The sequence below is a fragment of the Oncorhynchus kisutch genome, linkage group LG30 (assembly GCF_002021735.2).
Source record: "Oncorhynchus kisutch isolate 150728-3 linkage group LG30, Okis_V2, whole genome shotgun sequence".
NCBI classification, from domain to species: Eukaryota; Metazoa; Chordata; class Actinopteri; order Salmoniformes; family Salmonidae; genus Oncorhynchus; species Oncorhynchus kisutch.
Window position 1 is genome coordinate 20439223 of NC_034203.2, and position 24006 is coordinate 20463228.

The 24006-nt window shown below is 44.6% G+C and overlaps 1 protein-coding gene across 1 annotated transcript in view; it reads left to right on the top strand.

Moving 5' to 3' along the window:
* The window catches only part of LOC109875464 (translation initiation factor eIF-2B subunit gamma-like), a 37133-nt gene that overhangs the window by 7848 nt on the left and 5279 nt on the right, over positions 1–24006 (top strand). Inside the window, exons 3-10 of the mRNA XM_020467802.2 lie at positions 308–465; positions 5164–5320; positions 5668–5782; positions 19052–19141; positions 21203–21336; positions 21453–21643; positions 21910–21972; positions 23555–23703. Of these exons, the coding sequence (XP_020323391.1) occupies positions 308–465; positions 5164–5320; positions 5668–5782; positions 19052–19141; positions 21203–21336; positions 21453–21643; positions 21910–21972; positions 23555–23703 (1057 nt within the window). The remainder of the gene's footprint in view (positions 1–307; positions 466–5163; positions 5321–5667; positions 5783–19051; positions 19142–21202; positions 21337–21452; positions 21644–21909; positions 21973–23554; positions 23704–24006) is intronic.

Consider the following 24006-nt stretch of genomic DNA (forward strand, 5'->3'; position numbering starts at 1 on the left):
ATACAGTGGGGCAAAAAAGTATTTAGTCAGCCACCAATTGTGCAAGTTCTCCAACTTAAAAAGATGAGAGATGCCTGTAATTTTCATCATAGGTACACTTCAACTATGACAGACAAAATGAGAAAATAAAATCCAGAAAATCACATTGTAGGATTTTTTATGAATTTATTTGCAAATGATGGTGGAAAATAAGTATTTGGCCACCTACAAACAAGCAAGATTTCTGTCTCTCACAGACCTGTAACTTGCCCCACTGTATGAGTGACTGGGTTTAGTATTCCTAAACATCTTTGTTGGTCCTCTATAGAGGTAATTGTGATCACAACCAAAGAGGTGCAGAAGATGATCAGCACAGACCCCAAGATGAAGCTGGATGTGAAGATGAAGTTAGACATAGTGTGTATCCAGGAGGATGCTCACATGGGCACCGCAGACGCCCTCAGACACATTCAACAGAAAATCAAGGTGGGTCACAGACTCAGACAGTTGATCTCATAAAGTGCATCTCAAATGGCACCCTATTCCCTACGTAGTGCACTCCTTTTGACAAGGGCCCATAAGGAGGATACGATGCCGTTTTTGACACATACACAGACAGTTGACTTCATAGCCAGATTGGCTGCTCTCTCTGCCCATGCATTGACTGGATCTAATGTGGGAGCTCCTGGGGGTTAAATCCTAACCGTTAGTTATGGGTGTATTACTAGGAAGTTGACGTAAATCATCCAATGAAGTCCATGGGAGATTTTCCCCAAAAATAATGTGGAGTTGAATAAACTGATTTCAGGTTGAGATTTGACTTTCAGCAGTAAATACTGTTTAATGTATCCTCCCTATTGTGAACTGGATATTTTAATGTGTTTAATGTTATTTTGAATGTTATATATCAATATACTGTACAGGCCTATCAATGCAGACCACATGAGTGTACTGTATGTCCAAGACAACATGGTCTCATAGTAGAGCACCTTGTTGATAAATTGGAATCAATGATTAATTGCTTTGGTATTTGGGGGGCACAGAGTCAGCTGATAATGGCTGATCATTTGAAAGAATGAGAAAATGGGAGAAAATGCCAAGACAAATGTTCTCAGAGTGTGTCAGTGTGTGTAGGGCTGTAGCTGGTGAAGGTGGTTCAGCCAGTGAGGGAGCGAGGGTACTACTAGCCCCAGAATGAGCTTATAGAAGACAGGCGCCCCATGTTTCACTTGGACACGGTATGGAAAGACTGAGGACAGCGAGGCTATTAAAGCAGGAGATCCTGTGTGCCGCTGGGTGACCACTGACCCGTGCGTTCCTGGTCCCGGCTAAGCGAAGGGCCTCATTTCACCTGCTGCAAACCTGCCTCCCCCACTCCCTCCCTACAGCCGTTCCCCTCTCTCCCCCTCCCCTTGCTGCTCTTCAAACAGATGATGTCAGTACTGTCCAACGCACAGAGCGGATCACTGAAACCCACCCTGGTCTGTAGCATTCTGGAGCCAGGACAAGGAGACATGTTGAGGGGTCTGGGATCGCTGGGGTACAGAGGGGAGGGATGTGGACTGTTGACTGGATGGCCTATCTTTCTATATTTTATCATTTTTTTGTTGTTGTCCAAATGAGATCATATTCAATGTTTTTTTGTTATGGTTTTATGCACATTGATTTATTCTAGTAAGGAGTAAGTAAACCAGAGATGTTGTATTGTAACTGTATAAAGTATTAAGACAAGTTCAGACTCATGAGCCCCTATTCAGACTCTGTTTGCATTAAACTTACAGTAAAGCCACATTACAAAAACACAGACATATCCATTGACTGTCTGGGGGCAAACAGAACCAAGCGGGCTCAGCTGGCCTCCAGGGAGAGAAGGGGGCTGGCTCCAGCATGCTCCCTCCCTCAGTGCCTCCACATGCTTTTCTACCTAATCCAGCACAGTCACGTAGATTAAAGGCATTGAATTGCACAGTCCCCCAGCACACAAACTGACCCTGAGGTGATGAGAGAGGAAACCCTGCAATGGGGCTCCAAATCCCCGCATAGGAATCACTCTGTTGTCTCTCCCCTCCCAGACCATCCCATCAACACGAACACACTGCACCTGGGGAATGATGGGTGTATCTGACTAAATACTGTAAATTCCGTTTGCTTAAAGTCACATATTGAGAAAAAGATTAGTGTACAAGGACTTTGTGTTCAGTGATTAAGCATTAAGCCACATTGACGTCTGTGATTTGGGCAGTATGTATGACACAGAGCAGGCTTCTCATATGAGTGGGGACACAGGAGACATGGTTGAATGAGAGCGGGAGGTCAGGAGTTCTTGCTATTCCCTCATATACACACACACACACACAGAGCTTTTGGTAGAGCTCCCCCTCTGTCATAAGTGCATACAATAAAATAGACTACTCTTGAATAAGGCTAAAAACAACTTTGAACCAGTCTATATTTTCCTGATATTTCATTTTTGGGCATGTGTTGGTGATGAGGTATGAATAAGAATGATTAGAAAGTAATTGTATTGGAATGCAATTGTAACTATTGTGGGATATTATTAGCCTTAACTACGGGACAAAATGCATATTGAAAAAGGCGTCCCTCCGCATTATTATTCATGCACACATAACCTAAACTGTTAAATCAAGATCAGTTGTCACTGGAATGTCTCAACTGTATATGCCAAGTTGAGAGTGCTCAGCAGAGACTTAGCCTTATGAAACCAGAGGTGTCTGGCTGATTGATTAGTCCGCTCAATGAGCATGCGTGCGTGTTGTGTGTGCGTGCTCCGTGTATGTGCTCAATGTGTGTGTTTGTGCGTGCCGTTTGTGTCCGTCTATGGACTGTGTAGAGACAGCAGGAATCGAGCGGGCAGGCACTCCTGACAGATAGATAGATAGATAGAGAGAGCACACCCTCTCTACAGTGCTGCGTGCAGGGTGGTCTCACCTGGCTGAGAGTGGAGGGAGCCTGGGAGGGGGAACAGGGCCTTGGGGCAGCCAGGCAGAACCAGGCAGGGGAGGCAGGCAGTGTGGGTGGCCCTGACCTAACCACCAGAGATCAGGCCTGCTGAAAGGCCACAAACCCTGTCAGATAATCCTCCAGCTGACACCATTCCAGTGTCACATTTTACGTCCCAAATGGCACCCTACTCACTATCTAGCGCACTACTGTTGACTAGGACCCATAGGGCTCAGGTCAAAAGTAGTGCACTATATAGGGAATAGGGTGCCATTTGGGACAGCCACAGAGTTGCCTACTGACTGTCTGACAACCCTCAGCCCTCAGTCCGCCTCCGACCCACCATCCGACCGCGCGACTGGACAGACAGACCGCTCCCTATTGACCGGCAGTAACAAAGGGATTTTTGCCACTTTTAGTGGTTGGTTAACTTGGGATTCAGAAATAGAAATGATTGCTGTGTGTTTAACCATTAGGAGCTGTCTAGCAAATCAGTTTACTCTGATATTGTGACTTCACCTAATGGGGTTTATCCCAGCTGTTGACAGTATACAACATTGTACAGCCAGATGTATTAGATGCATATGTAGTTATGTGACCTGACCTGAATATAGTAAGTGTAGCCTATTTCTATTTTCATGGTGGTAATGTAACTTATGCCTCAAAGAGACACTCAACAGGATATATTTCAGGCAAACGTTACTTTGTCACGATTTACTGTGAAAAGTTTTACAGTGCTTCAAAGTCTTTCTTGACAATATATGTTGAAACCAAACCCTCACCCCCACACATGTCTGTTCTAACAATTAAAACCAGTCTGAAAACCTTAGTGTTGGGATTAACAATAGGAGAAGATGCTCCGGTAGTCTCTCTCCAGTAGCACAGAGACAGACAGTGGGATTGGGGCCCCTGGCTCTAGCCTGGTTGTTATCTGTTGACCATGTGTGCTGTGGACTGTGGAGCAGAGCAGAGCCTCACAGAGCCTGACTGCTGAGCTGCGTGCCCCATGTGCAGAACGTCACGGCAGGGCCTCTCCCCAGGCCTCCCCAATGAGGCATACAGCCTTTATAGAGCTAGGCATGCTTTAACAGGCCTCACTCCTCACTTGCCTTCCCTGTTTATTTATCCACAGGCCCAAGATGGCCAGAGCAGATGGGAACCAGACATCTCAAACAGAAACAATGGCAAATGCAGTGCAAGATTTATCGCTGGATTCCCCTGTGCCCCTTGCTACACTACGCTAGGCTGCCTGGGAGTTAGGAGAGCACAATGTTTATCAAGGAGGTTCACCCTCCTTTAACGCTCCTTCTCGCTCTCTCTTTCTCTCTCTCCACCTCCCTCTCTCTCTCTCTCTCTCTCTCTCTTTCTCTCTCTCCACTCTCCCTCCCTCCATCTCTCTCAACTCCCCTCTCTCTCTCCCTCCACCGCTCTCTCTCTCCACTTTGCCCACCCCTCTTATGAACCCATTTTCATTGTGACTGTCGTTAAGAAAAACATGGCCAAACTTTTCATGCACTAAGGACTTTTTGAGCATCGTTGGCTCACATGTTCATGCATATATGCACGTTGTTTGAGATGAATGTCACAGCTCGAAGAAGCTCGGGTGTTTTGAGCATAACGTAAAGCTGGGGGGAATAAAGTGTATTTCAAGGCTGGAGTGCGTGATAACTTGTTGAGCATTGGCTAGGGACAGCTAAATGTATTTTCAATTTCATTTGAAGGGTGTTCCTCCTATTAGGCAGAATATTGTCACGGACTCTGATGTGAAAGGGTCCTGGGTATGCTGTAGAAAAAGTTTAAGAGGATATTGTCCTAGGTCATCACTGTCTTTCTTTCCTTTTAGAGATAAATTAATTGTAACTTATATGCCCTTTTGACTAGTGCCAGCTGTGATATTCTCCTATCCAAGTCATGAACTGCTATGTGTTCTGAGTTCTCTGTTGTATCTGTGATCCAATACAACTGTTTAGTGGGGCCTGACTGTCTTGAGTGAAAACCCATCCTCCTCTTCTCAAGCCACTAACTGTCTTAACATTAGTGTTGTTTAGGCTGGGGCGATTAAAGGGTATATTTCAAAATACCGGCGGTATGATTTTCAATACCGTAATTTTGTAAAAATATATTATAAATAAATGACATTCAGCTCAGCGCTCCAGCTATGCATTTGATTTGCTAACACGATGCTTATGAATCTCTGTGGTCCTCCTCCATGTCTCCCTCCAGACGGACATTTTGGTGGTGAGCTGTGACCTGATAACGGACGCTGCTCTCCACGAGGTGGTTGACCTGTTCCGGGCTCACAATGCCACCCTCTCAATGCTGATGAGCAAAGCCCACGAGTTCACGGAGACTGTCCCTGGACAGAAGGGCAAGAAAAAAAACGGGTACACAAGATTCACAAAATTACACAACTGCCAGTAAAACACCAGGTCTGCACAAAAAAGTGACACACCGCACTACCTTGTCATATAATCTGGCAGTTTTATGGATGACTTTTGAAGTTGCATTTCCCCAAATAAGGCTATTCCTCGGATAACTGTTCATTTGCTTGTAATATTCTACAATCAAACTCTTTAATGTTTTTTAGTAAATCTGTCTCATTAAACCCAGTGAACATCCATAGGCCTAGATGTTAGTTTACAAGCCGGGCAGATACCAAGCTTGTTAGCCGTGTGGTGAGATCTTAGCCATTGCTGTGTGATTGTTCATCTGGTGTCTTCCTTCTCCCAGGGGAGCAGAGGGACTTTGTTGGGGTGGACGGAACAGGGAAGAGGCTCCTCTTTATGGCCAACGAGGCCGACCTGGACAAAGGTCTAGTCATCAGGAAGTCCAACATGAGAAAGTGAGTATTACTTGAGCAGCACAAGCAATGGTTAACATGGGTTATTACTCAAATGCATTGCTCAGAGTCATAATGTAGACTCCATAGGCTATATCGCGTATGGCTCTGATACTGCTCATTATCTACCAGGTGATATATTTACTCCAATGAGATGTTATTGGATGCCTTGTAGGATTTTCATTCAAATCTTGTTGTTGCTGTGTTGAATCAAGTACTTTTCACACGATGAATGACGTTTCAGAACATTTTCAAATAATGCGACCTGGAACTGGGAAGCACAACAACTAACACCTCTCTGGTTTAGCAATTCAGGGATACATATAGCTTGCTAGCTTGCTATTTTTCTCCCAATCCTTATCAAGCCACCACAGGTGTGTGTGTGTGTGTGTGTGTGTGTGTGTGTGTGTGTGTGTGTGTGTGTGTGTGTGTGTGTGTGTGTGTGTGTGTGTGTGTGTGTGTGTGTGTGTGTGTGTGTGTGTGTGTGTGTGTGTGTGTGTGTGTGTGTGTGTGTGTGTGTAGCACACAAGCTAAGGCGTGGGAGTGGAGGAGTGTTGGAAGGAACAATGCAAACTTGCTCAGCTCTGACCCTTCATTTGTGTGGGATTGCTAATAAAAACACAGCACTCCCCCGTCTTGACTGTCATGAGACTTGCCAATTACTCCAGCTATACAGGGATTTGCTCCTGCTTTGGCTGTGTTCTGCTGTTTTTCCACGGCAGACCCCCTGTTCCAGCTGAGCGCATGCTGTGGCCCTTTTTCTTTTCTTTCACTTGTTCTCTCTCTTTTTCCAACATCCATTTAGATGTGTTTTTTCAAGAGGCTTTAACGTTGAGGTGTGTGTGTGTGCTTGCTTGCATTTGGCTGTTCCTAAGCCTTCTAGTTAAGGTCTTATTCCATCACCACCCTAAGTCTTAAAAGATTTCAAGCAGAATTAATGTTTGTTCAAATGCCAAAGGTGTAGCCTAAATCCTACATGTATATCTGGCCAGATGGATAAAATGACATATTGATGTAAAATACTTGTAGATATACTGCCCACCATGAAAACGTATCATGAACCCCTTTTTAGCATTATGTTGCGTCCCCAGTGTGGCATGTGTGTATGATGTCTGGGCTGCAATAGGAAGGCTGTGAAAGCTGTCTGCACCCTACCAGGTCCTGGACTGCGGCCCTGGGCCCGGATTCACACAGCATCTCAGAGTAGTGATATAGGATCACTTTTACCTTCTAGATCGTAATAAGTTTACGTGGACAGGTGGGGACTTCCTAGATCAGAACTCCTACTCTGAACCTATACTATTGATACAGCCCCTGGTCCTAGATCAGCACTCCTACTCTGACACTATACTATAGATATGGCCCCAGATCCTTCTTTTTTTTTTAAATAAATTTTACCCCTTTTTTCTCCCCAATTTTGTGGTCTCTAATTGTTTAGTAGCTACTATCTTGTCTCATCACTACAACTCCCGTATGGGCTCGGGAGAGACGAAGGTTGAAAGTCATGCGTCCTCCGATACACAACCCAACCAAACCGCACTGCTTCTTAACACAGCGCGCATCCGGAAGCCAGCCGCACCATTGTGTCGGAGGAAACATCGTGCACCTGGCAACCTTGGTTAGCGCGCACTGCGCCCGGCCCGCCACAGGAGTCGCTGGTGCGCGATGAGACAAGGATATCCCTACCGGCCAAACCCTCCCTAACCCGGATGACGCTAGGCCAATTGTGCGTCGGCTCACGGCCCTCCCGGTCGCGGCCGGTTACGAGCCTGGGTGCGAACCCAGAGTCTCTGGTGGCACAGCTGGCGCTGTAGTACAGCGCCCTTAACCACTGCACCACCCGGGAGGCCCTCTAGATGGGCACTTCTACTCTGATACTATAGATGCGGCCCCCGATCCTACATCAGTACTCCTACTCTGACACTAAAGATACGGTCCCTGGTCCTAGATCAGCACTCCTACTCTGAGACACTGTAAATATGGACTCTGGTCTTAGGCTTTGGTTCTGGGGTGTAGGTCTGGCTCTGGGTTATGGTCTGTGCTTTGGGCTTGGGGTTCTGGTATTGGGCTGTGGACTCAGGTCCTGGGCTCTTGGCTGGGCTGTGGGAGCTGGTCTGTTGGGAGCTCGTAAATACTTCAGGGAGCCAGAGCCACTGTAAATCCTGCCCAATAAGAGAGGGGCCGCAGCAGCTGCAAGCACGCTTCCCTGCAAAAGGAAATCAGCCACACACACACACACACTAATGTGGAGATACACACACACACACACACACACGCAAGCATGTATGTACATACTAGAGCTGGGACGATAAATCGACCATTTCAATCAATTATAATGACTTTTCTGATATTGTTCATTATGATAAGTAACCTATTCTAGAGAAATGTCAAGTTTGAAGTGAAATAAGTTTGCTAATATGGGTGATTGTGCAGTGCAGTCAAAAAGGTGATTTTCCTGTGTTTTATATATACAATGCCTTCGGAAGTATTCAGACGCCTTGTCTATTTCCACATTTTGTTATGTTACAGCCTTATTATAAAATGTATTCAATTGTTTATTTCCCTTCATCAATCTATACACAATACCCCATAATGACAAAGTTAAAACCGTTTTTTAGGAATGTTTGCAAATGTACAAAAAAAAAAACCGGAAATATCACATTTACATAAGTATTCAGACCCTTTACTCAGTACTTTGTTGAACCACTTTGGCAACGATTACAGCCTCGAGTCTTCTTGGGTATGACACTACACATTTTGTTCACCTGTATTTAGGGAGTTTTTGCCATTCTTCTCTGCAGATCTTCTCAAGCGCTGTCAGGTTGGATGGGGAGCGTCGCTGCACAGCTATTTTCAGGTCTTTCCAGAGTTGTTCAATTGGAATCAAGTCTGGGCTCTGGCTGGGCCACTCAAGGACATTCAGAGACTTGTCCCGAAGCATAGAGTTGTTTTCCTGTTGGAAGGTGAACCTTCGCCGCCAGTCTGAGGTCCTGAGCGCTCTGGAGCAGGTTTTCATCAAGGATCTCTCGTACTTTGCTCCGTTCATCTTTCCCTCGATCCTGACTAATCTCCCAGTCCCTGCCACTGAAAAACATCCCTACAGCATGATGCTGCCACCACCATGCTTCATTGTAGGGATGGTGCCAGGTTTCTTCCAGATGTGATGCTTGGCATTCAGGCCAAAGAGTTCGATTTCGGTTTCATCAGACCAGAGAATCTTGTTTCTCATGGTCTGAGAGTCTTTAGGTGCCTTTTGGCAAACTCCAAGCGTGCTGTCATGTGCCTTTTACTGAGGAGTGGCTTCTGTCTGGCCACTCTACCATAAAGTCCTGATTGGTGGAGTGCTGCAGAGATGGTTGTCATTCTAGATAGTTCTCCCATCTCCACAGAGGAGATAGAATACTCTGGAGCTCTGTCAGAGTGACCATCAGGTTCTTGGTCACCTCCATAACCAAGGCCCTTCTCCCCGGATTGCTCAGTTTGGCCGGGCGGCCAGCTTTAGACTGCATCTTGGTGGTTCCATATGTCTTCCATTTAAGAATGGAGGCCACAGGGATCTTGGGGAACTTCAATGCTGCAGAAATGTTTTGGTACCCTTCCCCAGATCTGTGCCTCGACACAATCCTGTCTCGGAGCTCTACGGACAATTCCTTCCACCTCACGGTTTGTCGACTGTGTGACCTTTATATAGATAGGTGTGTGCCTTTTCAAATGATGTCCAATCAATTTAATTTACCGCAGGTGGACTCCAATCATGTTGTAGAAACATCTCAAGATGATTAATGGAAACAGGATGCACCTGAGCTCAATTTCGAGCCTCAAAGCAAATGGTCTGAATACTTATTTACATAAGGTATTTCTGTTTTAATTTTGTAATACATTTGTCAATTCATAGAAACCTGTTATAACTTTGTCATTGTCTGGTATTGTGTGTTGATTTAATAAGTTAAAAAAAGAGTATCCATTTTAGAATGAGGCTATAATGTAACAAAATGTGGAAAAAACTCAACGGGTCTGAATACTTTACAAATGCACTGTATTTCCACACTAGTTGGAATAATAGTGTGAAATTGTGAACATGATTTTCATGCCCTTTTTAGTGTAAGAGCTGTTTGAAAAGACCACCTGAAATCTCAGCCTGTTTTGGTGGGATGGAGTTTTTTGGTCTGCATCACCAGACGGTAAATTAGTTAATAGACCAGTAAGAAAGAGTTCCAAACCTCTCTGCTAATAAGTTAGTTTTCCCTTCCCCACTCAGACCACTCCTAGAAAGTAAGGTACTTAATTGTTACCCAACAATTATTTGATATTGAGCTAAAAAAAAACGGCACATTGGACCTTTATTGGGACAATTGATGGCTACAACCATCAAATTAGAAGTTTAAAGGTTAATGAAATAAAAACTGTTGTGCACGTTGTTATAAACGTATCGTTCTATTTATCATTATCACACCAATTCAGGCCATTTTGTCGAAATATGATTATTGTCCATATCGCCCAGCTCTAGTAAATAAAAACACACACATGTATAGACACACACCAGGATGTTACATGCTGAAATACTTGTGTATATTGGAAACATGTGAACATCAAGGCCTACCCAAGACGTAAATTGTGTCCACACATAAACAGGCACAAACATGCACAACTTCAAAAATCTTGTATAGGACTACAATTTTATTAGCATTTTTTAAACATTTGAAACCTACCCAAGTTGAGCTTTAAAAGAGAAGTTGTCAATGAGCACTAGACCACTTATTGAGAGACTGAGGTGTAGTGAGCTTTATGATATCTCAAAGCTGCCGGCTAGCCTAACTCTTGTTAAGCAAACCCAAGTATCGACACTTTGTCGCTTATTTCAGCCTAAGATGTCAAAAGTCTGTTTTGACTCCGTTTCCCCCATTAACCCTCTTTTCCCCGAGAGTAGGAAGTTTGAACACGGTGTTAGACGTCTGAAAGTCTCCAGTCGTTCCCTGGCTGTTTGTCTAAGCTGTCTCCAGAGTCTTTACTTGTCTACCGTTGTATTTATACAGACATGGGCCGGGTGACATATGGAATGGGATCGCTGGGCTGCTGTCCTGTCCTGTGGTACTGCTAACCTGGGACCTTTGATATCAATGCATGAGTTATGCGAATGGGCAAGTTACAAACACTGATCTTGTGTTAGGATCTTAAGTTAGTATCCAGCCCTTAAATATAACGATCTCTTCAGTTATCTTACCGGTATTTGTTTTTTTGCAGTCCTCAAACTGCATGTTCTTGACCCCTGTCCTAGATTACCACCACATTTTTCCCATGCTAGTTGTCTGAGTGGTGACACCTATCACTACCCATTTCCACATGTGAGCTGAAATGGAAGCTGAAAACCTTCTACACATGTGATATGAGTTGGCCCCTGAATTGATTTGACAGTGTGAAGGCTCCTGCAGATTCCTCTCGCATACAATGTTGCTCCACTTTCCACTGTAAACTAAGCAGAGGTGAAGTCATAGTCTTCATACAGTATGTACTACCATACAGTGGTGTAGCTTCAGCCGGTGCGGTTACACCAGGACCCGCGACGTACATGGGCCCGGAGCTGCGGGCCCCCTATGTCATTTGAATACCGCCCCACCATGCCCAAGTATTAATTGGTGACGCTGGTCCATCACGTCTAGAATTTGACGAGAAGATCTGTCTTTAACCTAGGGTATGATAAATGAACCCACTAATGGTTTCACCAACAAAATGTTTTTTTGCCACTACATAAGTCAGCATGATATTTTAGTGTATTGATGACAATAAATCAAATTAATTTGCGAAATAAATCATATTATTCAATAGTTTCAATACCATCTTAAGGTAATGAAATGCATTCTGGGATTCATTGTGCAAATACTCTCCAAAGCGTTGTTTCTGTCATCGTTTTAAGCAACAGTTGAGCTAGCTATCAAGAGATAACGGACTAAATAAAGAAAGTCGAGAATAGAAGATTACGGATTTAAAAATCTGAAATTTATCAACACAAAAGTGGAGTCCAAAAGAGGAAGGACAAAAATGAGAAAGCAAAGGAGGTACAGTATCACAATTTGTTTAATTAGATTATTTTTTCAAGTGCAGTTCATGTGCAGCCATTGCTAGCACAAGCAATGTAGCAGGACCAGAAGAGGATGTAGGTTTAACATCGCCAGCACCAGCTTTTAGCGGGTCAAGTGAGCCAAGGCCAAGCTGTTCCATTGTGCCAGAGAAGCAACTTTGACAGAGGATACAGGCTGTCAGGTATCATCGGATATGACCCTGAGCACAAGCCAGGCCGGACAAGCTATCCCCGGGCCGGGCAGGGAGGAAGAGGAACAGGGCGAGGCTAGAATCGTGGCGGCTGAGGAAACAGGTGGAAGTGGGACAGACAACCTTTTTACCTATTCAACTGATGGGGCATTATGCAACAAATGTGGATGCAAAAGTTAAACGGCACGTTATTGCATTAGGCTCATGTAAGCCTACTGGCCCATTCCCAAGAGATGACAAAAGGCGGGCTTTTTCCGTGTCGTATTACACCACTACAACCAAGGCTGGAATCAAATGACCACGTACATGGCTATGCTATTCGGCCAAGCTGCGCATATTTTGAGCCTTGCTGGCTTTTCTGAGAACGGAGTGCCCCTTCTCTGGTGCGTGGGTGAATGGGGTGAGAGATTGGCTCCATCTAACATCCAGAACGGCATGTCATGAGACATCTCAGATTCACATGGGTGCCTGTTTGGTATATGAGCAATGGAAGCTCAATGGCACTATTGACGCAGAAATGGAGAGAGGCGTGCGTAACGCAGCAAATCTCTGCCGACAGGTGTTGGAGCGCATAGTTAATGTAACTCACACATACATTATGTAATTTGGCGTTCAGAGGGCACCGTGAAAATCTGGGGTAGGCCAACAACGGGAATTTTTCTCAGTGTAATTGAACTGCTGTCATTTTACAACCCAGTTCTGAAAGAACTTTTAGAACGCTCCGCAGGATCCGTTCACTATCTCAGTCCTTAACCGAGCGTGGGAAGTGTGACATTCAGGGAGGGGTGCAGGAAGCCTAACTTGTTTTCTTTTTTTCTATTATTATGGACACAACACCGGATGTATCCAAAATTGACCAGTTAGGCCAAGTTTATCGCTATGTGAAAGTGATAAGGGATGCAAATAATGTCGCCACAGATCTGACCATCAGTCGTTTTTGGGATTTCTGGACACTGCTGACACATCAGCAGCTGAGCTTCAACATAAAATCCTGGGCAGCATAGAGGATAATGGGCTGGATATTTAAAAATGTCATGGACAGGGGTATGATGGAGCTGCTAACAAGAGCGGGGTCTATTCGGGTGTGCAGGCCAGAATATCCGAAAAAGAGCCGCTTGCTGTTTATGTGCATTGCGCAGCGCACATTCTTAACCTGGCTCTCAACGACTCAAAAATGTGCCAGAGATTAAACAGTTTTATGATACGGTTATACACCTTCTGGCATAGCATAAAGAGATGGTCAATATTGAGTGGTATATTTGATTTTGAACCAGAAAAAGAAAATGTAACTATAAAACAACTGTGTCCCACCTCTGGTCATCTAGATATGAGTCCCTTGCCGCCCTGAGATACAGATATCTCGCTAGCGACCCACCTCGACAACATCTGGTGAAATTGTAGTTCGCCAAATTCAAAATACAGAAATAGTCATAATAAACATTCATAAAAAATACAAGTGTTATACATCTTAAAGATTAACTTCTTGTTAATCCAGCCGCTTTGTCAGATTTCAAAAAGGCTTTGCGGCAAAAGCATACCATGCGATTATCTGAGGACAGCGCCCCGCTTACAAAAGCATACAAACATTTTACAACCAAGTAAAGGACTTATAAGTCAGAAATAGCAATAAAATGAATCACTTACCTTTGAAGATCTTCATATGGTTGCAGTCACAAGAGTCCCAGCTACACAATAGATGTTCTTTATGTTCAATAAAGTCCCTGTTTATATCCCAAAACCTCTGTTTTGAAGGCGCTTTTTGTTAAGTAATCCACTGGCTCAAAGGTAGTCAAAACATGTAGACGAATACATTCTAATAGTACCGGTAAAGTTTGTGGAAACATGTCAAACGATGTTTATAATTCATCCTCAGGTTGTCAATTGTCTAAATAATCGATACAATTTCAGAGTATTCTATAGAAAGGAAAAACAACGAAGGGCTCACACTCTGTCATGCACGCAAACCAGCTCTGCATTCTTCCTCAGTCCACTGACAGAAAGGTCTCATTCTTCTTCATTTTTCAGAAAACAAGCCTGAAACTATTTCTAAAGACTGTTGACATCTAGTGGAAGCCATAGGAACTGCAAACTGGGTCCTAACCCATTAGATACTCTATAGGCATTAAATTGAAAATAACCACATCAAAAAAATCCCACTTCCTGGATGGATTTTCCTCAGGTTTTCGCCTGCCATATCAGTTCTGTTATACACACAGACATTAGAGTGTTTTCTATCCAAATCTACCAATTATATGCATATCCTCACTTCTGGGCCTGAGTAACAGGCAGTTTACTTTGGGCACGCTTCTCATCCAGGCGTCGAAATACTGCCCCAAGCCATAAGAAGTTTTAACTGCCAAGAAGGACGAGAGGGAGGATGCAACATTTAGTCGTTCTGCAGACTAAGGTTTTAGAAAATGTGAACGTCATCTCCAAAATGCTACAGGCCAAAGACGCAGACCTGCACAGAGCGGGTAGCCTACTCAAGGACACGATAGAGGGCCTGTCCGGATTCCGAAAGGATTTTCCGAAGGCCATAGTCACTGCAAAGACCCTTGCCGACAAATGGGGAGATCAGAACGCATTTGAAGACACTCGGAGAAGGAAGGTGAGGCGTCATTTTGATGAGCTATGCGAGGATGAGCGACTGTGTGATGGGGAGAGTAGTTTTAGAGTCAAAGTGTTTAATGCAAACCTTGACATCGTTATCCACCAGCTGTCAAACAGATTTAAAAGTCTGTGGGCAACATCGAGTCTGTTTGCCTCCATCCATCCCACTACCCTGGCCAACACAGATGATGATGATGCGCTCTACTAGACTGCCAGGCGGTTGGCTGAACATTACAGCAAAGGTGTATCAGCAAGCTTACATGGCTAATTAATCTCTTTGATGACCTGTTTTAAGAAGGAAATTGCAAAGCACACTACAATGAGAGACCAGGCCAAGACGCTCATTGTGGATTACAATTCAGTCACTGCTACATTTGGGGAAGTAGTTACAGCGACGCTCCTTTTTATGACTGCCTGTAAAACGGTAGCCAGTACCAAGCACTCCTTTTCCAAACTGAAAATAATTCAATCATACCTGAGGAGCAGCATGTGACAAGAGAGACTGAGTGAGTTGGCCATTCTGTCCATTTGAAAACACCAGGGCCAGGACCATGGATTTTAATGCCATAGTCAACGACTTCGCAGAGCGCAAGGCCCGTCGAATGCCAATCAAATGAGTGAGTAAGCTTATATTTTTACAGGGCAGGCTACCCAGACAGCCTATATAAATCAGGCTTTATTGAGATTAATTTACATTGGGCATAGTTGTAGATTGACAAGCAATCTGTTTTTTGAAACCATGTTCTGGTGGACGGCCGCTGAGCCATTTCATTGTCATTATAGCCTATACGTTTAACTAGGCTATAATAGTAATAGTAATACGCACATACGTATCATACACTGCTAAAAGGCATGCTGCCTTTTAAGCAATCTGTTTGAATGCTCCTTTTGATTGATTTGCTGGTGTTTTTGCTATAGGCCTGTGCGGGAGGCAGATCATTTGAAATAGCGGTATGTCAGTTTTGCCACCGTGCAAAACCTCAGCGAGCATGTACTGGGTCAAGAGATTTATCTTCATGTTGAGGTTTTATAATATTGACTATTGCCTATTATTTACAGATAAAATCGGGTGTTTTTGACCACTTTGTTCTTTCCTTGGTGCTGATCGACTTATACGGGTTCATTTCTGACCACCGTCCATGGTGCTGAATGTATTGGCTATATTGCGGCTTCTTTGGTAGCAGCTTCAAATGTGCCCGTAGATTAGCTTCTGCTCTGCTGTTATAATGCTTAGTAATATTAACACACAGCCTTACCAACAAAATTATTTACATTTTAAGGAAAATATGGGTGGTGACAGGGGCCCTTAATTTTTTGGGGGCACCTAGGCCCGTCATGATTAAGCTACGCTAAAATAGTTTCATTCTCTTTCCGGATGAAACCATGGATTTGGTCAATCACTTGAGGTCTACAGTACCTGGTTCCCGCAACACTAAATATATTTGAAGAATGTAGTACCATTGCAAAACTAGTAATACAGTATGTGTCTTGTCCCCTGTGTGCCATGAAGCACACTCCTCAAACATTCCTCTCTTATAGCGTCAATGTATTGTCCGATGGCAGGGAATCTATACATTTAACTGCACATTTTCCCAGCTAACTACCCAAGTCTGGACATTTTGGGGCCGTTTGTATTTACCTTCTGTGCTCAGACACGAGAGAGGACAAAGAGCCAAGGTCTTTATAGTAAAGTGAAATGTAGCTGGATGCGTGAGCAAATTTGTCTGGGCCTTGCAGTGGTGTTGACACAGACTAGATCCAGAACAGCAGTTAGCAGTGTCCCCTCAGAGAGAAGCACAAGTACTATTACCTCACAGCACTGCTGCCATGTGGAATGTGCTCATTTAGGAGGTAGATCCTACTACATGCTGAGGCTTTTAGTAGTCAGTCATAACGCTTGGGAGTGAATCACCATAGCCTGAGGAGTTTTGCAACAATGTTCTGTTTCACTCATCAGCCAGGCCCCCTAGACTACCAGGAATCACACATTAGACTTGTGTCTGGGAAATGCAGTGGCTTATGGCCAAACGATGTGTATTGTATTTCTACTAAAATGATCACCCAAATGGGGATCCTTCTATCAGCATGTAGGCCGTCCCATTGGAAGGACAGACTAGGCCTGTAGCCGCTCCTGCTTGTGTTTAACCATGGTGTCCTGCTCCATAAAGGGCACTTGTCGACCCTCACCCCAACCGCTCCCATCCTCGCCACACCACACCTGACCACCGTCCACCGTACACTGATTTCTGGGTATCTCTCCTGCTTGGCCTCCCTCCCTGCCTGCCTGCCCGGCCCCACAGGTGCCAAACAAGGATGTCAGATGCTGGGTGTTCCTATAAATCTAGGTTACTTCCATCTGCATTTGGCATACAGTTCACACACACACACACAGGATATGACAACCTGTTTGCTCTGGTCTGTGTGTGGACCGGAGGACCACATTGGGACCACATGTGGGTGGTGTGATGTGCTAGAATATTCCTGTCTCTGTTTTCAGCCTCTTGTTGGTGGATTCAACACATGGCCCCTCTATGAGCTGGTTAATGGAATGGCTCAAAGTTGTCATAATTTACCTCTTGCCTGTTTACCCTCCTCCCCCTCACAACGTGATTTATACGGCTCAGCATCTGGTTCTGAAATCTGCATCGCCAAACAGACCTCCTGACTTATTCTCAATGTTTCAAATCGCATTCTTTGCCCAAGAAAAGGCGGAGAGGGGAGGCTCTCACATAACGCCCCGGAGATGAGATGGTTTTCTTATGGTTTCGCTTCATAAATGTCACATTAAGGGGAGACGGGGGGGTATGGGGGGCTCAGTTGAATGTGACACCACCAGTCAGGCTGGATAGCCGGTTTGTTATGGTGGTGCTTCACCACTCTGATCATGGTGGGTGTTAGGTGGAGGTTTCATTTGTTTCACCTGGTGCTCTGATCCAGAGGTCATATAGAATATAGACTAGTGAGTGTATGGATATGGCCTTTTATGATCCATGGCCTTGGTTCTGTCCAAGGAACTGTTTATGGAGTTGGGTCTCCTGGTCACTTTATGTGGGCAGTGCTTACAGAGGCCTTCTCACAGGATGAGTTCTGCTTTCACCATGGTCATATCTACTGTGCTAGCTTTGCTAACTGACATCACTGTCTTAGAGAATTGATGTTGGCTTCTGTAGGCAATGTCGACTGTAGGCTTAGATTTAATTCTGTAACTAACCACCATTCGGCAAGTATAGAACGTTATATTATCATGATCATTTTACCCGAGGACTTCAAAAATAAAACCCAAACAGCAATTATTCTCAATTAAAGCGTTTCTACACGATACCACCACAATCTCTGATCCTGTGAGTTTTTCCCATCTCTTTCTTCCTGCCTGGTGCAGCAACCTTTGGTTTGCCTTCAGCTGCAACTCAGAGACTTCCCACATCACTCAGACAGCCTGGCTGCTGCTGCTCTCAGATGAATTAGACTAGCCTCCAGGGCAGGCAGCCGCCTTTGGGCTGTGTCCCAAATGGCACCCTATTGCCTATTGTAGTGCACTACTTGTAGTGCACTATAAAGGAAATAGGTTGCCATTTTAGCCCTGGGCTCTATAGCAGCCTGCCCTGCCTGAACACAGAGGATCTATACCCAGAGCATTGCAGGCTGTAAAACAATTGGGGGGTCCGCTGGTGTTGGCATCTGACCAGTTAACGCAGCACTCACTGCAGTTCAGACTGGACACGGTTGCCATGACAGCCATGTTTCTGGGGCAGGGCCTGTGGACAGAGGCTGGCAGGGGACAATACACAGATGCAGGACTGTTATATCACCTCTTTTTTTTTATCATAACAGATGTTCTGTTCTGTCACATACTGCTTTCAACAGAGTAATTAAGGAGGTAGAATGAAAAGCTAAATTAAAGACTGTAGTTATTTTTACTCTTTGTCATCTAATTAAAAAAACATCTGGAGAAGAAAAACAAAAAGTGGTTTTGCTCATGTAAAGAAAGAGGCTTGGTGCCTCAGTGTCTGCTACAGGATACTTTATAGTGTGTTGTGCCATGAACAGTGACATTAACTGTGGTACTGGCACCACCTGTGTTCTCAGTAGCCAGTTACAGTTCCCCTTAAACCTGTGTCGTAACACTGTTATTACTCTAACAGTTGACTTACAGAAGTGAAATAGGGAATAATCCTTAGCCCTCTCGGGTGATAGCAAAAATCGCTCTCAACTCCAAACCAATTGCTAGAGTAAGTGATAAGACATGTTAGTACAATGTTTCTATAACAACTACTATGTTACGACACAGTGATCGAGTTAATGCAATCTAAAACATCCCCGTCTTCGCTGGCTTTTTAGTTAACATGTGATTTGATTTACCCCCTCCGTCTGTCTCTCTCTCTCTCTTTCATTCAGACATCCAAGGATGCACATCAAAACTGGCCTTGTGGACGCCCACCTGTACTGCCTGAAGAAGTCTGTGGTTGACTTCCTGGCTGATAACAGGTGAGGCCATTTTACTTTGCTTGCTTCCTGAATGGCTCCCTATTCCCTGTAAAGTAGGGCACTGTGTAGGGAATAGGGTACCATTGGGATGTAGCCTTTGTGCATGTCATTTTCTCACAAATGTGCTCGTGTTTTATGTTTAATGTATATCAAATGTAGTTTTTAAAGGTACCAATAACCATCCACATAAATGTGAATACAGTGTATTGCTATACACAGGTGAAATATTGAATAGCACCTTTTTTGCCAAGGTTCATGCGTGTTGAATTTGAGAACAGACTGTGACTATAGAAAGGCTTTGAGGCTGGTAGGTATTCTTGTCAGGTGTTCATTTGTTTTACAATGTGCCACTTGAGCAGTTTATTAGGCTTTTAGCCCCCTTGTGCGTTAGTGTCAGAGGTACACCTCAATCACAACTGTGTTGATCATCTCACTTCCTCATACTTCTGGTTTTCTTTTTAACTGCAATCACTTTGGGCCAATCAGAAAGTCTGTTTATTGCCCACTGTACTTTTCTGGGTTACCGTATATAATAGGACCACCACCATAGACTGACATGTATCTTCCAACATATTGAAGTCATTTAATGGATCTCTGTGGTCACCACCACCAGATCAAATGGTCCACAATTTAAAAGATGTACTGGATCATTAAAATCAAGGCCAAGCAAATGAAGGCATAGTTAGATGCTTAGACCACTTAGTTGAAGTGTGTCCCAATTTGATAAATGTACATCCTATTGATGTAGCCTATATTTCTAGTGGTGTTGCATTCATCTACTCACATTCTCCTGCCCATACATCCTAGGCAGGGGATACTTCAGAACTGGGAGGGGGACAGAACAGGGCTTGAATGAGAAATGGGTCTAGTAATTGCTAGCCCCCCCCCCCCCCCCCCGCCAAGTCCAGCAAGACCAAAAGCAGCAGCACAACCTCTTCCACCCCCCAGTCCAGTACCCCAGTTAGTCCCCCCGTCCCTTTTGTGCTTGTTAAACTGGCATTGTGAGGAGACCCAACAGCTCCTTTAAGTGGTGTTGAAAATAAGTGCAGGTGGCATTAATTGGGGAGTGCATTGACTCACTCACTCGGCTCACTTTCCCTCCAAATAGGAATTTTCTACTGGGGGTTTACATAAATACTCTGCATTGCAGACGCTTGTTCCTGCTGCTTCCCATTGCTTTAACATTTGAATTCACCAGTCATCCTGATATAAATATCATTTAATGTTATCTGCCACCCAGACTCGGGAGACCTCAAAAGCACTAACCGCTTATTTCTTTCTCTCCCGCATCAAAGTAGGTGGACTTTTTTTTTGTCCCCCTTTTTTTCCATGTTCTCCCCCTCTCTCTCTCTACCTCTCTCTCTCTCCATCTCTTTCTCTATCTCTCCCTCTTGAAGCTGCTCTGCTGTGGAGCGCTCAAGGAGAAAAATGGACAGAGTAACTGTTGTTTCTTTCTAGGCATTCAGATGGAAATTCTAATCTCCCTTAAAAGAAACTAAAAAGAGAGTGAGAGATGGAGAGGGACATTGAGTGGAGTGCAGGAGAGCGGAGAAGGAGGAGAAAGTTAAATTGCCTACCGGGCTTACATGGTAGTTTGAAACCATGATTCAGCCTAATCTTTTTGAACCTGTTAGGAAACCCATGAACGTGTACACTGTGAAATGATCGTGGTTGTTTCTTTGTTTTCTGGTTAGCGGTAACCCTCATGAGCAGAGATGGGCCTAGAACTTGTGAAAGCGTTCAGTGCATGGACATTAGCTATGTACACTCAAAGGCATTTCCCCCCTTCTCACCCCCCTTCTCCCTACTTCCTACTTCTATCGTTTTGATTGGTCATGAGGAAATACCTGAATCGATATATAAATATTATGAGTAGAACGGGGGTCCGCATGCAGGTCAATTGCCACGGTCAAATGTTGTCCTCATTCTGATTCTATGCTATTACTTTTCAAAAGAGTTGGGGGTCAAATGTTAGACTTCATGAGAGTAAAATGTATTTTTTACTTTCAGTGAATGTACCTATTTCAACAACTGAGTAAGTATTGTATTTTTCTCTCAAAGATCTGTCTCTTCGATTCGGGGAGAGTTAGTCCCGTATATCGTCCGCAAACAGTTCTCTAAATCCATGACCTCTCCGAATGTCAACGATGAAGCTGATCAAAAGCTTAAGAAAAAGGATGGCAATGCAAACGTAGGTAATGAAACCATACTTGAACATTTTAAGAGAGTATCCATAGCTAGATTGTAACTCACCTCATGCACACACACATACACACACTCAACTCTGTGTGTCTGCTGTCTGTGTGTGTAGAGATTAAGATCTTGTCCAGGGATGAGGCGCTGCTGCAGCTAACCCGGGAGAGGTCCTGTTGGAATGACCATCGTGGGGACATGAGTGAGGCCTACCACGGAGGACGCCTGCGCTGCTACGTGCACATCATGGACGAGGGCATGTGTTACCGCGTCAACATGCTAGCGGCCTACATCGAAGCCAATCGCCTGGTAAGTGAGAGAGTGAAACTAGATGTACTAAACATGTATTCATCTGTTTTTGACTGCTTCATGGCTAGCATGCTCTTCTTGTACGCTGCTTTCTTTACCTGCCACATCAAACTAATAGCCGGCTCTGTTAGTAACCCTAGCTCACAACTTTTAGATGTGATTAACATGACCTTTTATCTGGTGAGGACCATGCTCCCTGTACATTACTGGCATTATTGTTTTATCCTCTTCTATGAACATGTATGCCTTATTGTCTTGTGTTCCAGGCCCCGAAGCTGTTTGATGAGCCTGCAGTCCATCCATCAGCAGCGATATCTGTGCGCTGTCTGGTGAGTAGCTAGCCTAGTAGCTAGATGGGTGGTTCTCTTAGATGTCTGGTACGATGTGTATTTTCGGACTGCATCCATGAGTCTGTGTCTGAGTCATTAGCAGGTTGTAGTAGAATGAGCGTTGTGAGTGAGGATGCCATTAGAGTGAGTGTGCTTTGGTGAGTCACATGCTATTCTTGTTAGTTGTCTATGAGGGAAGATGCTTTAAGTGTATGTCATAGGGGATTAAGGAGCATAAGAGGCAGGGGAGGCCACTAGCAGAGGCCCTCAGCTCCTCTTGTCCTGTTCAACAGTTGGGGACTTTTGGCAACTACACCTCTTACAGATGTAGGACCATTGTCATGCTGGAGGGTCATGTCAGGATGAGCCTGCAGGAAGTGTGCCACATGAGGAAGCAGGATGTCTTCCCTGTAACGCACAGTGTTGAGATTGCCTGCAACAACAAGCTCAGTCTGATGATGCTGTCACACACCGCCCCAGACCATGACGGACCCTCCACCTCCAAATAAATTCCGCTTCAGAGTACAGACCTCGGTGTAACGCTCATTCCTTCGACGATAAACACGAATCCGACCATCACCCCTGGTGAGACAAAACTGCAACTCGTCAGTGAAGAGCACTTTTTGCCAGTCCTGTCTGGTCCAGCGACTATGGGTTTGTGCCCATAGGTGACGATGTTGCCGGTGATGTCTGGTGAGGACCTGCCTTACAACAGGTCTACAAGCCCTCAGTCCAGCCTCTCTCAGCCTATTGCGGACTGTCTGAGCACTGATGGAGAGATTGTGCGTTCCTGGTGTAACTCGGGCAGTTGCTGTTGCCATCCTGTACCTGTCCCGCAGGTGTGATGTTTGGATTTATCGATCCTGTGCAGGTGTTGTTACACATGGTCTGCCACAGCTGTCCGTCCTGTCTCCCTATAGCGCTGTCTTAGGCTTCTCACAGTACGGGCATTGCAATGTATTGCCCTGGCCACATCTGCAGTTCTCATGCCTCCTTGCAGCATGCCTTAAGCACGTTCACGCAGATGAGCAGGGACCCTGTGTTTTTCAGAGTCAATAGAAAGGCCTCTTTAGTGTCCTAAGTTTTCTTAATTGTGACCTTAATTGCCTACCGTCTGTAAGCTGTTAGTGTCTTAACGACCGTTCCACAGGTGCATGTTCATTAATTGCTTATGGTTCTTTCCCATGAACAAGCATGGGAAACAGTGTTTAAACCCTTTACAATGAAGATCTGTGAAGTTATTTGGATTTTTACGAATTATCTTTGAAAGACAGGGTCCTGTAAAAGGGAAGTTTCTTTTTTTGTTGTGTGTGTGTGTGTGTGTGTGTGTGTGTGTGTGTGTGTGTGTGTGTGTGTGTGTGTGTGTGTGTGTGTGTGTGTGTGTGTGTGTGTGTGTGTGTGTGTGTGTGTGTGTGTGTGTGTGTGTGTATATATATAAGAGTTAGATTTTTACTCTGGAAATTTGACTGATATAGTAGTGTAGGAAGGGAACAGAGGGAAGTGCACATTCTGGTGTGGTCTTTTCGGCTTATGATCTCTCTTTCCTGACATCGTTCTACCACATCTGGTTATTGTCTGCCAGATTGGTGCTGACAGCATAATAGGAGCATCCTGTCAAATCTCAGACAAGGCATCCATCAAGAGATCAATGATCGGCGCGTCCACCACCGTCAGAGAGAAGGTCAAAGTAACCAACTCCATCATCATGCACGGAGTCACCATCGAGGAGGGGTGAGTAGAGCCTCCTGTATACAGATCTGGACCATTTCTACCACTGTGTCCTTAGACTTCAGAATCTGTGAGCCCAGGACATTTTACCAGGTAGTCACAGATGACACTTTATGGTAGAGAGAAAGCAGTGTAACACACACACTGTTATTTCCATTTGGAAAAGACCGGGTAGTAAACTCCCTTCTCCAATTATGCCCAGTATAGTTTTAAACCACAAAGGGGAACCATTAGGTTTTAGAGGCCAGAGTGTATGGATGACTCCGGAGTATGTGTGTCTTTTGGTTTTACTATCTTTGTGGGGAC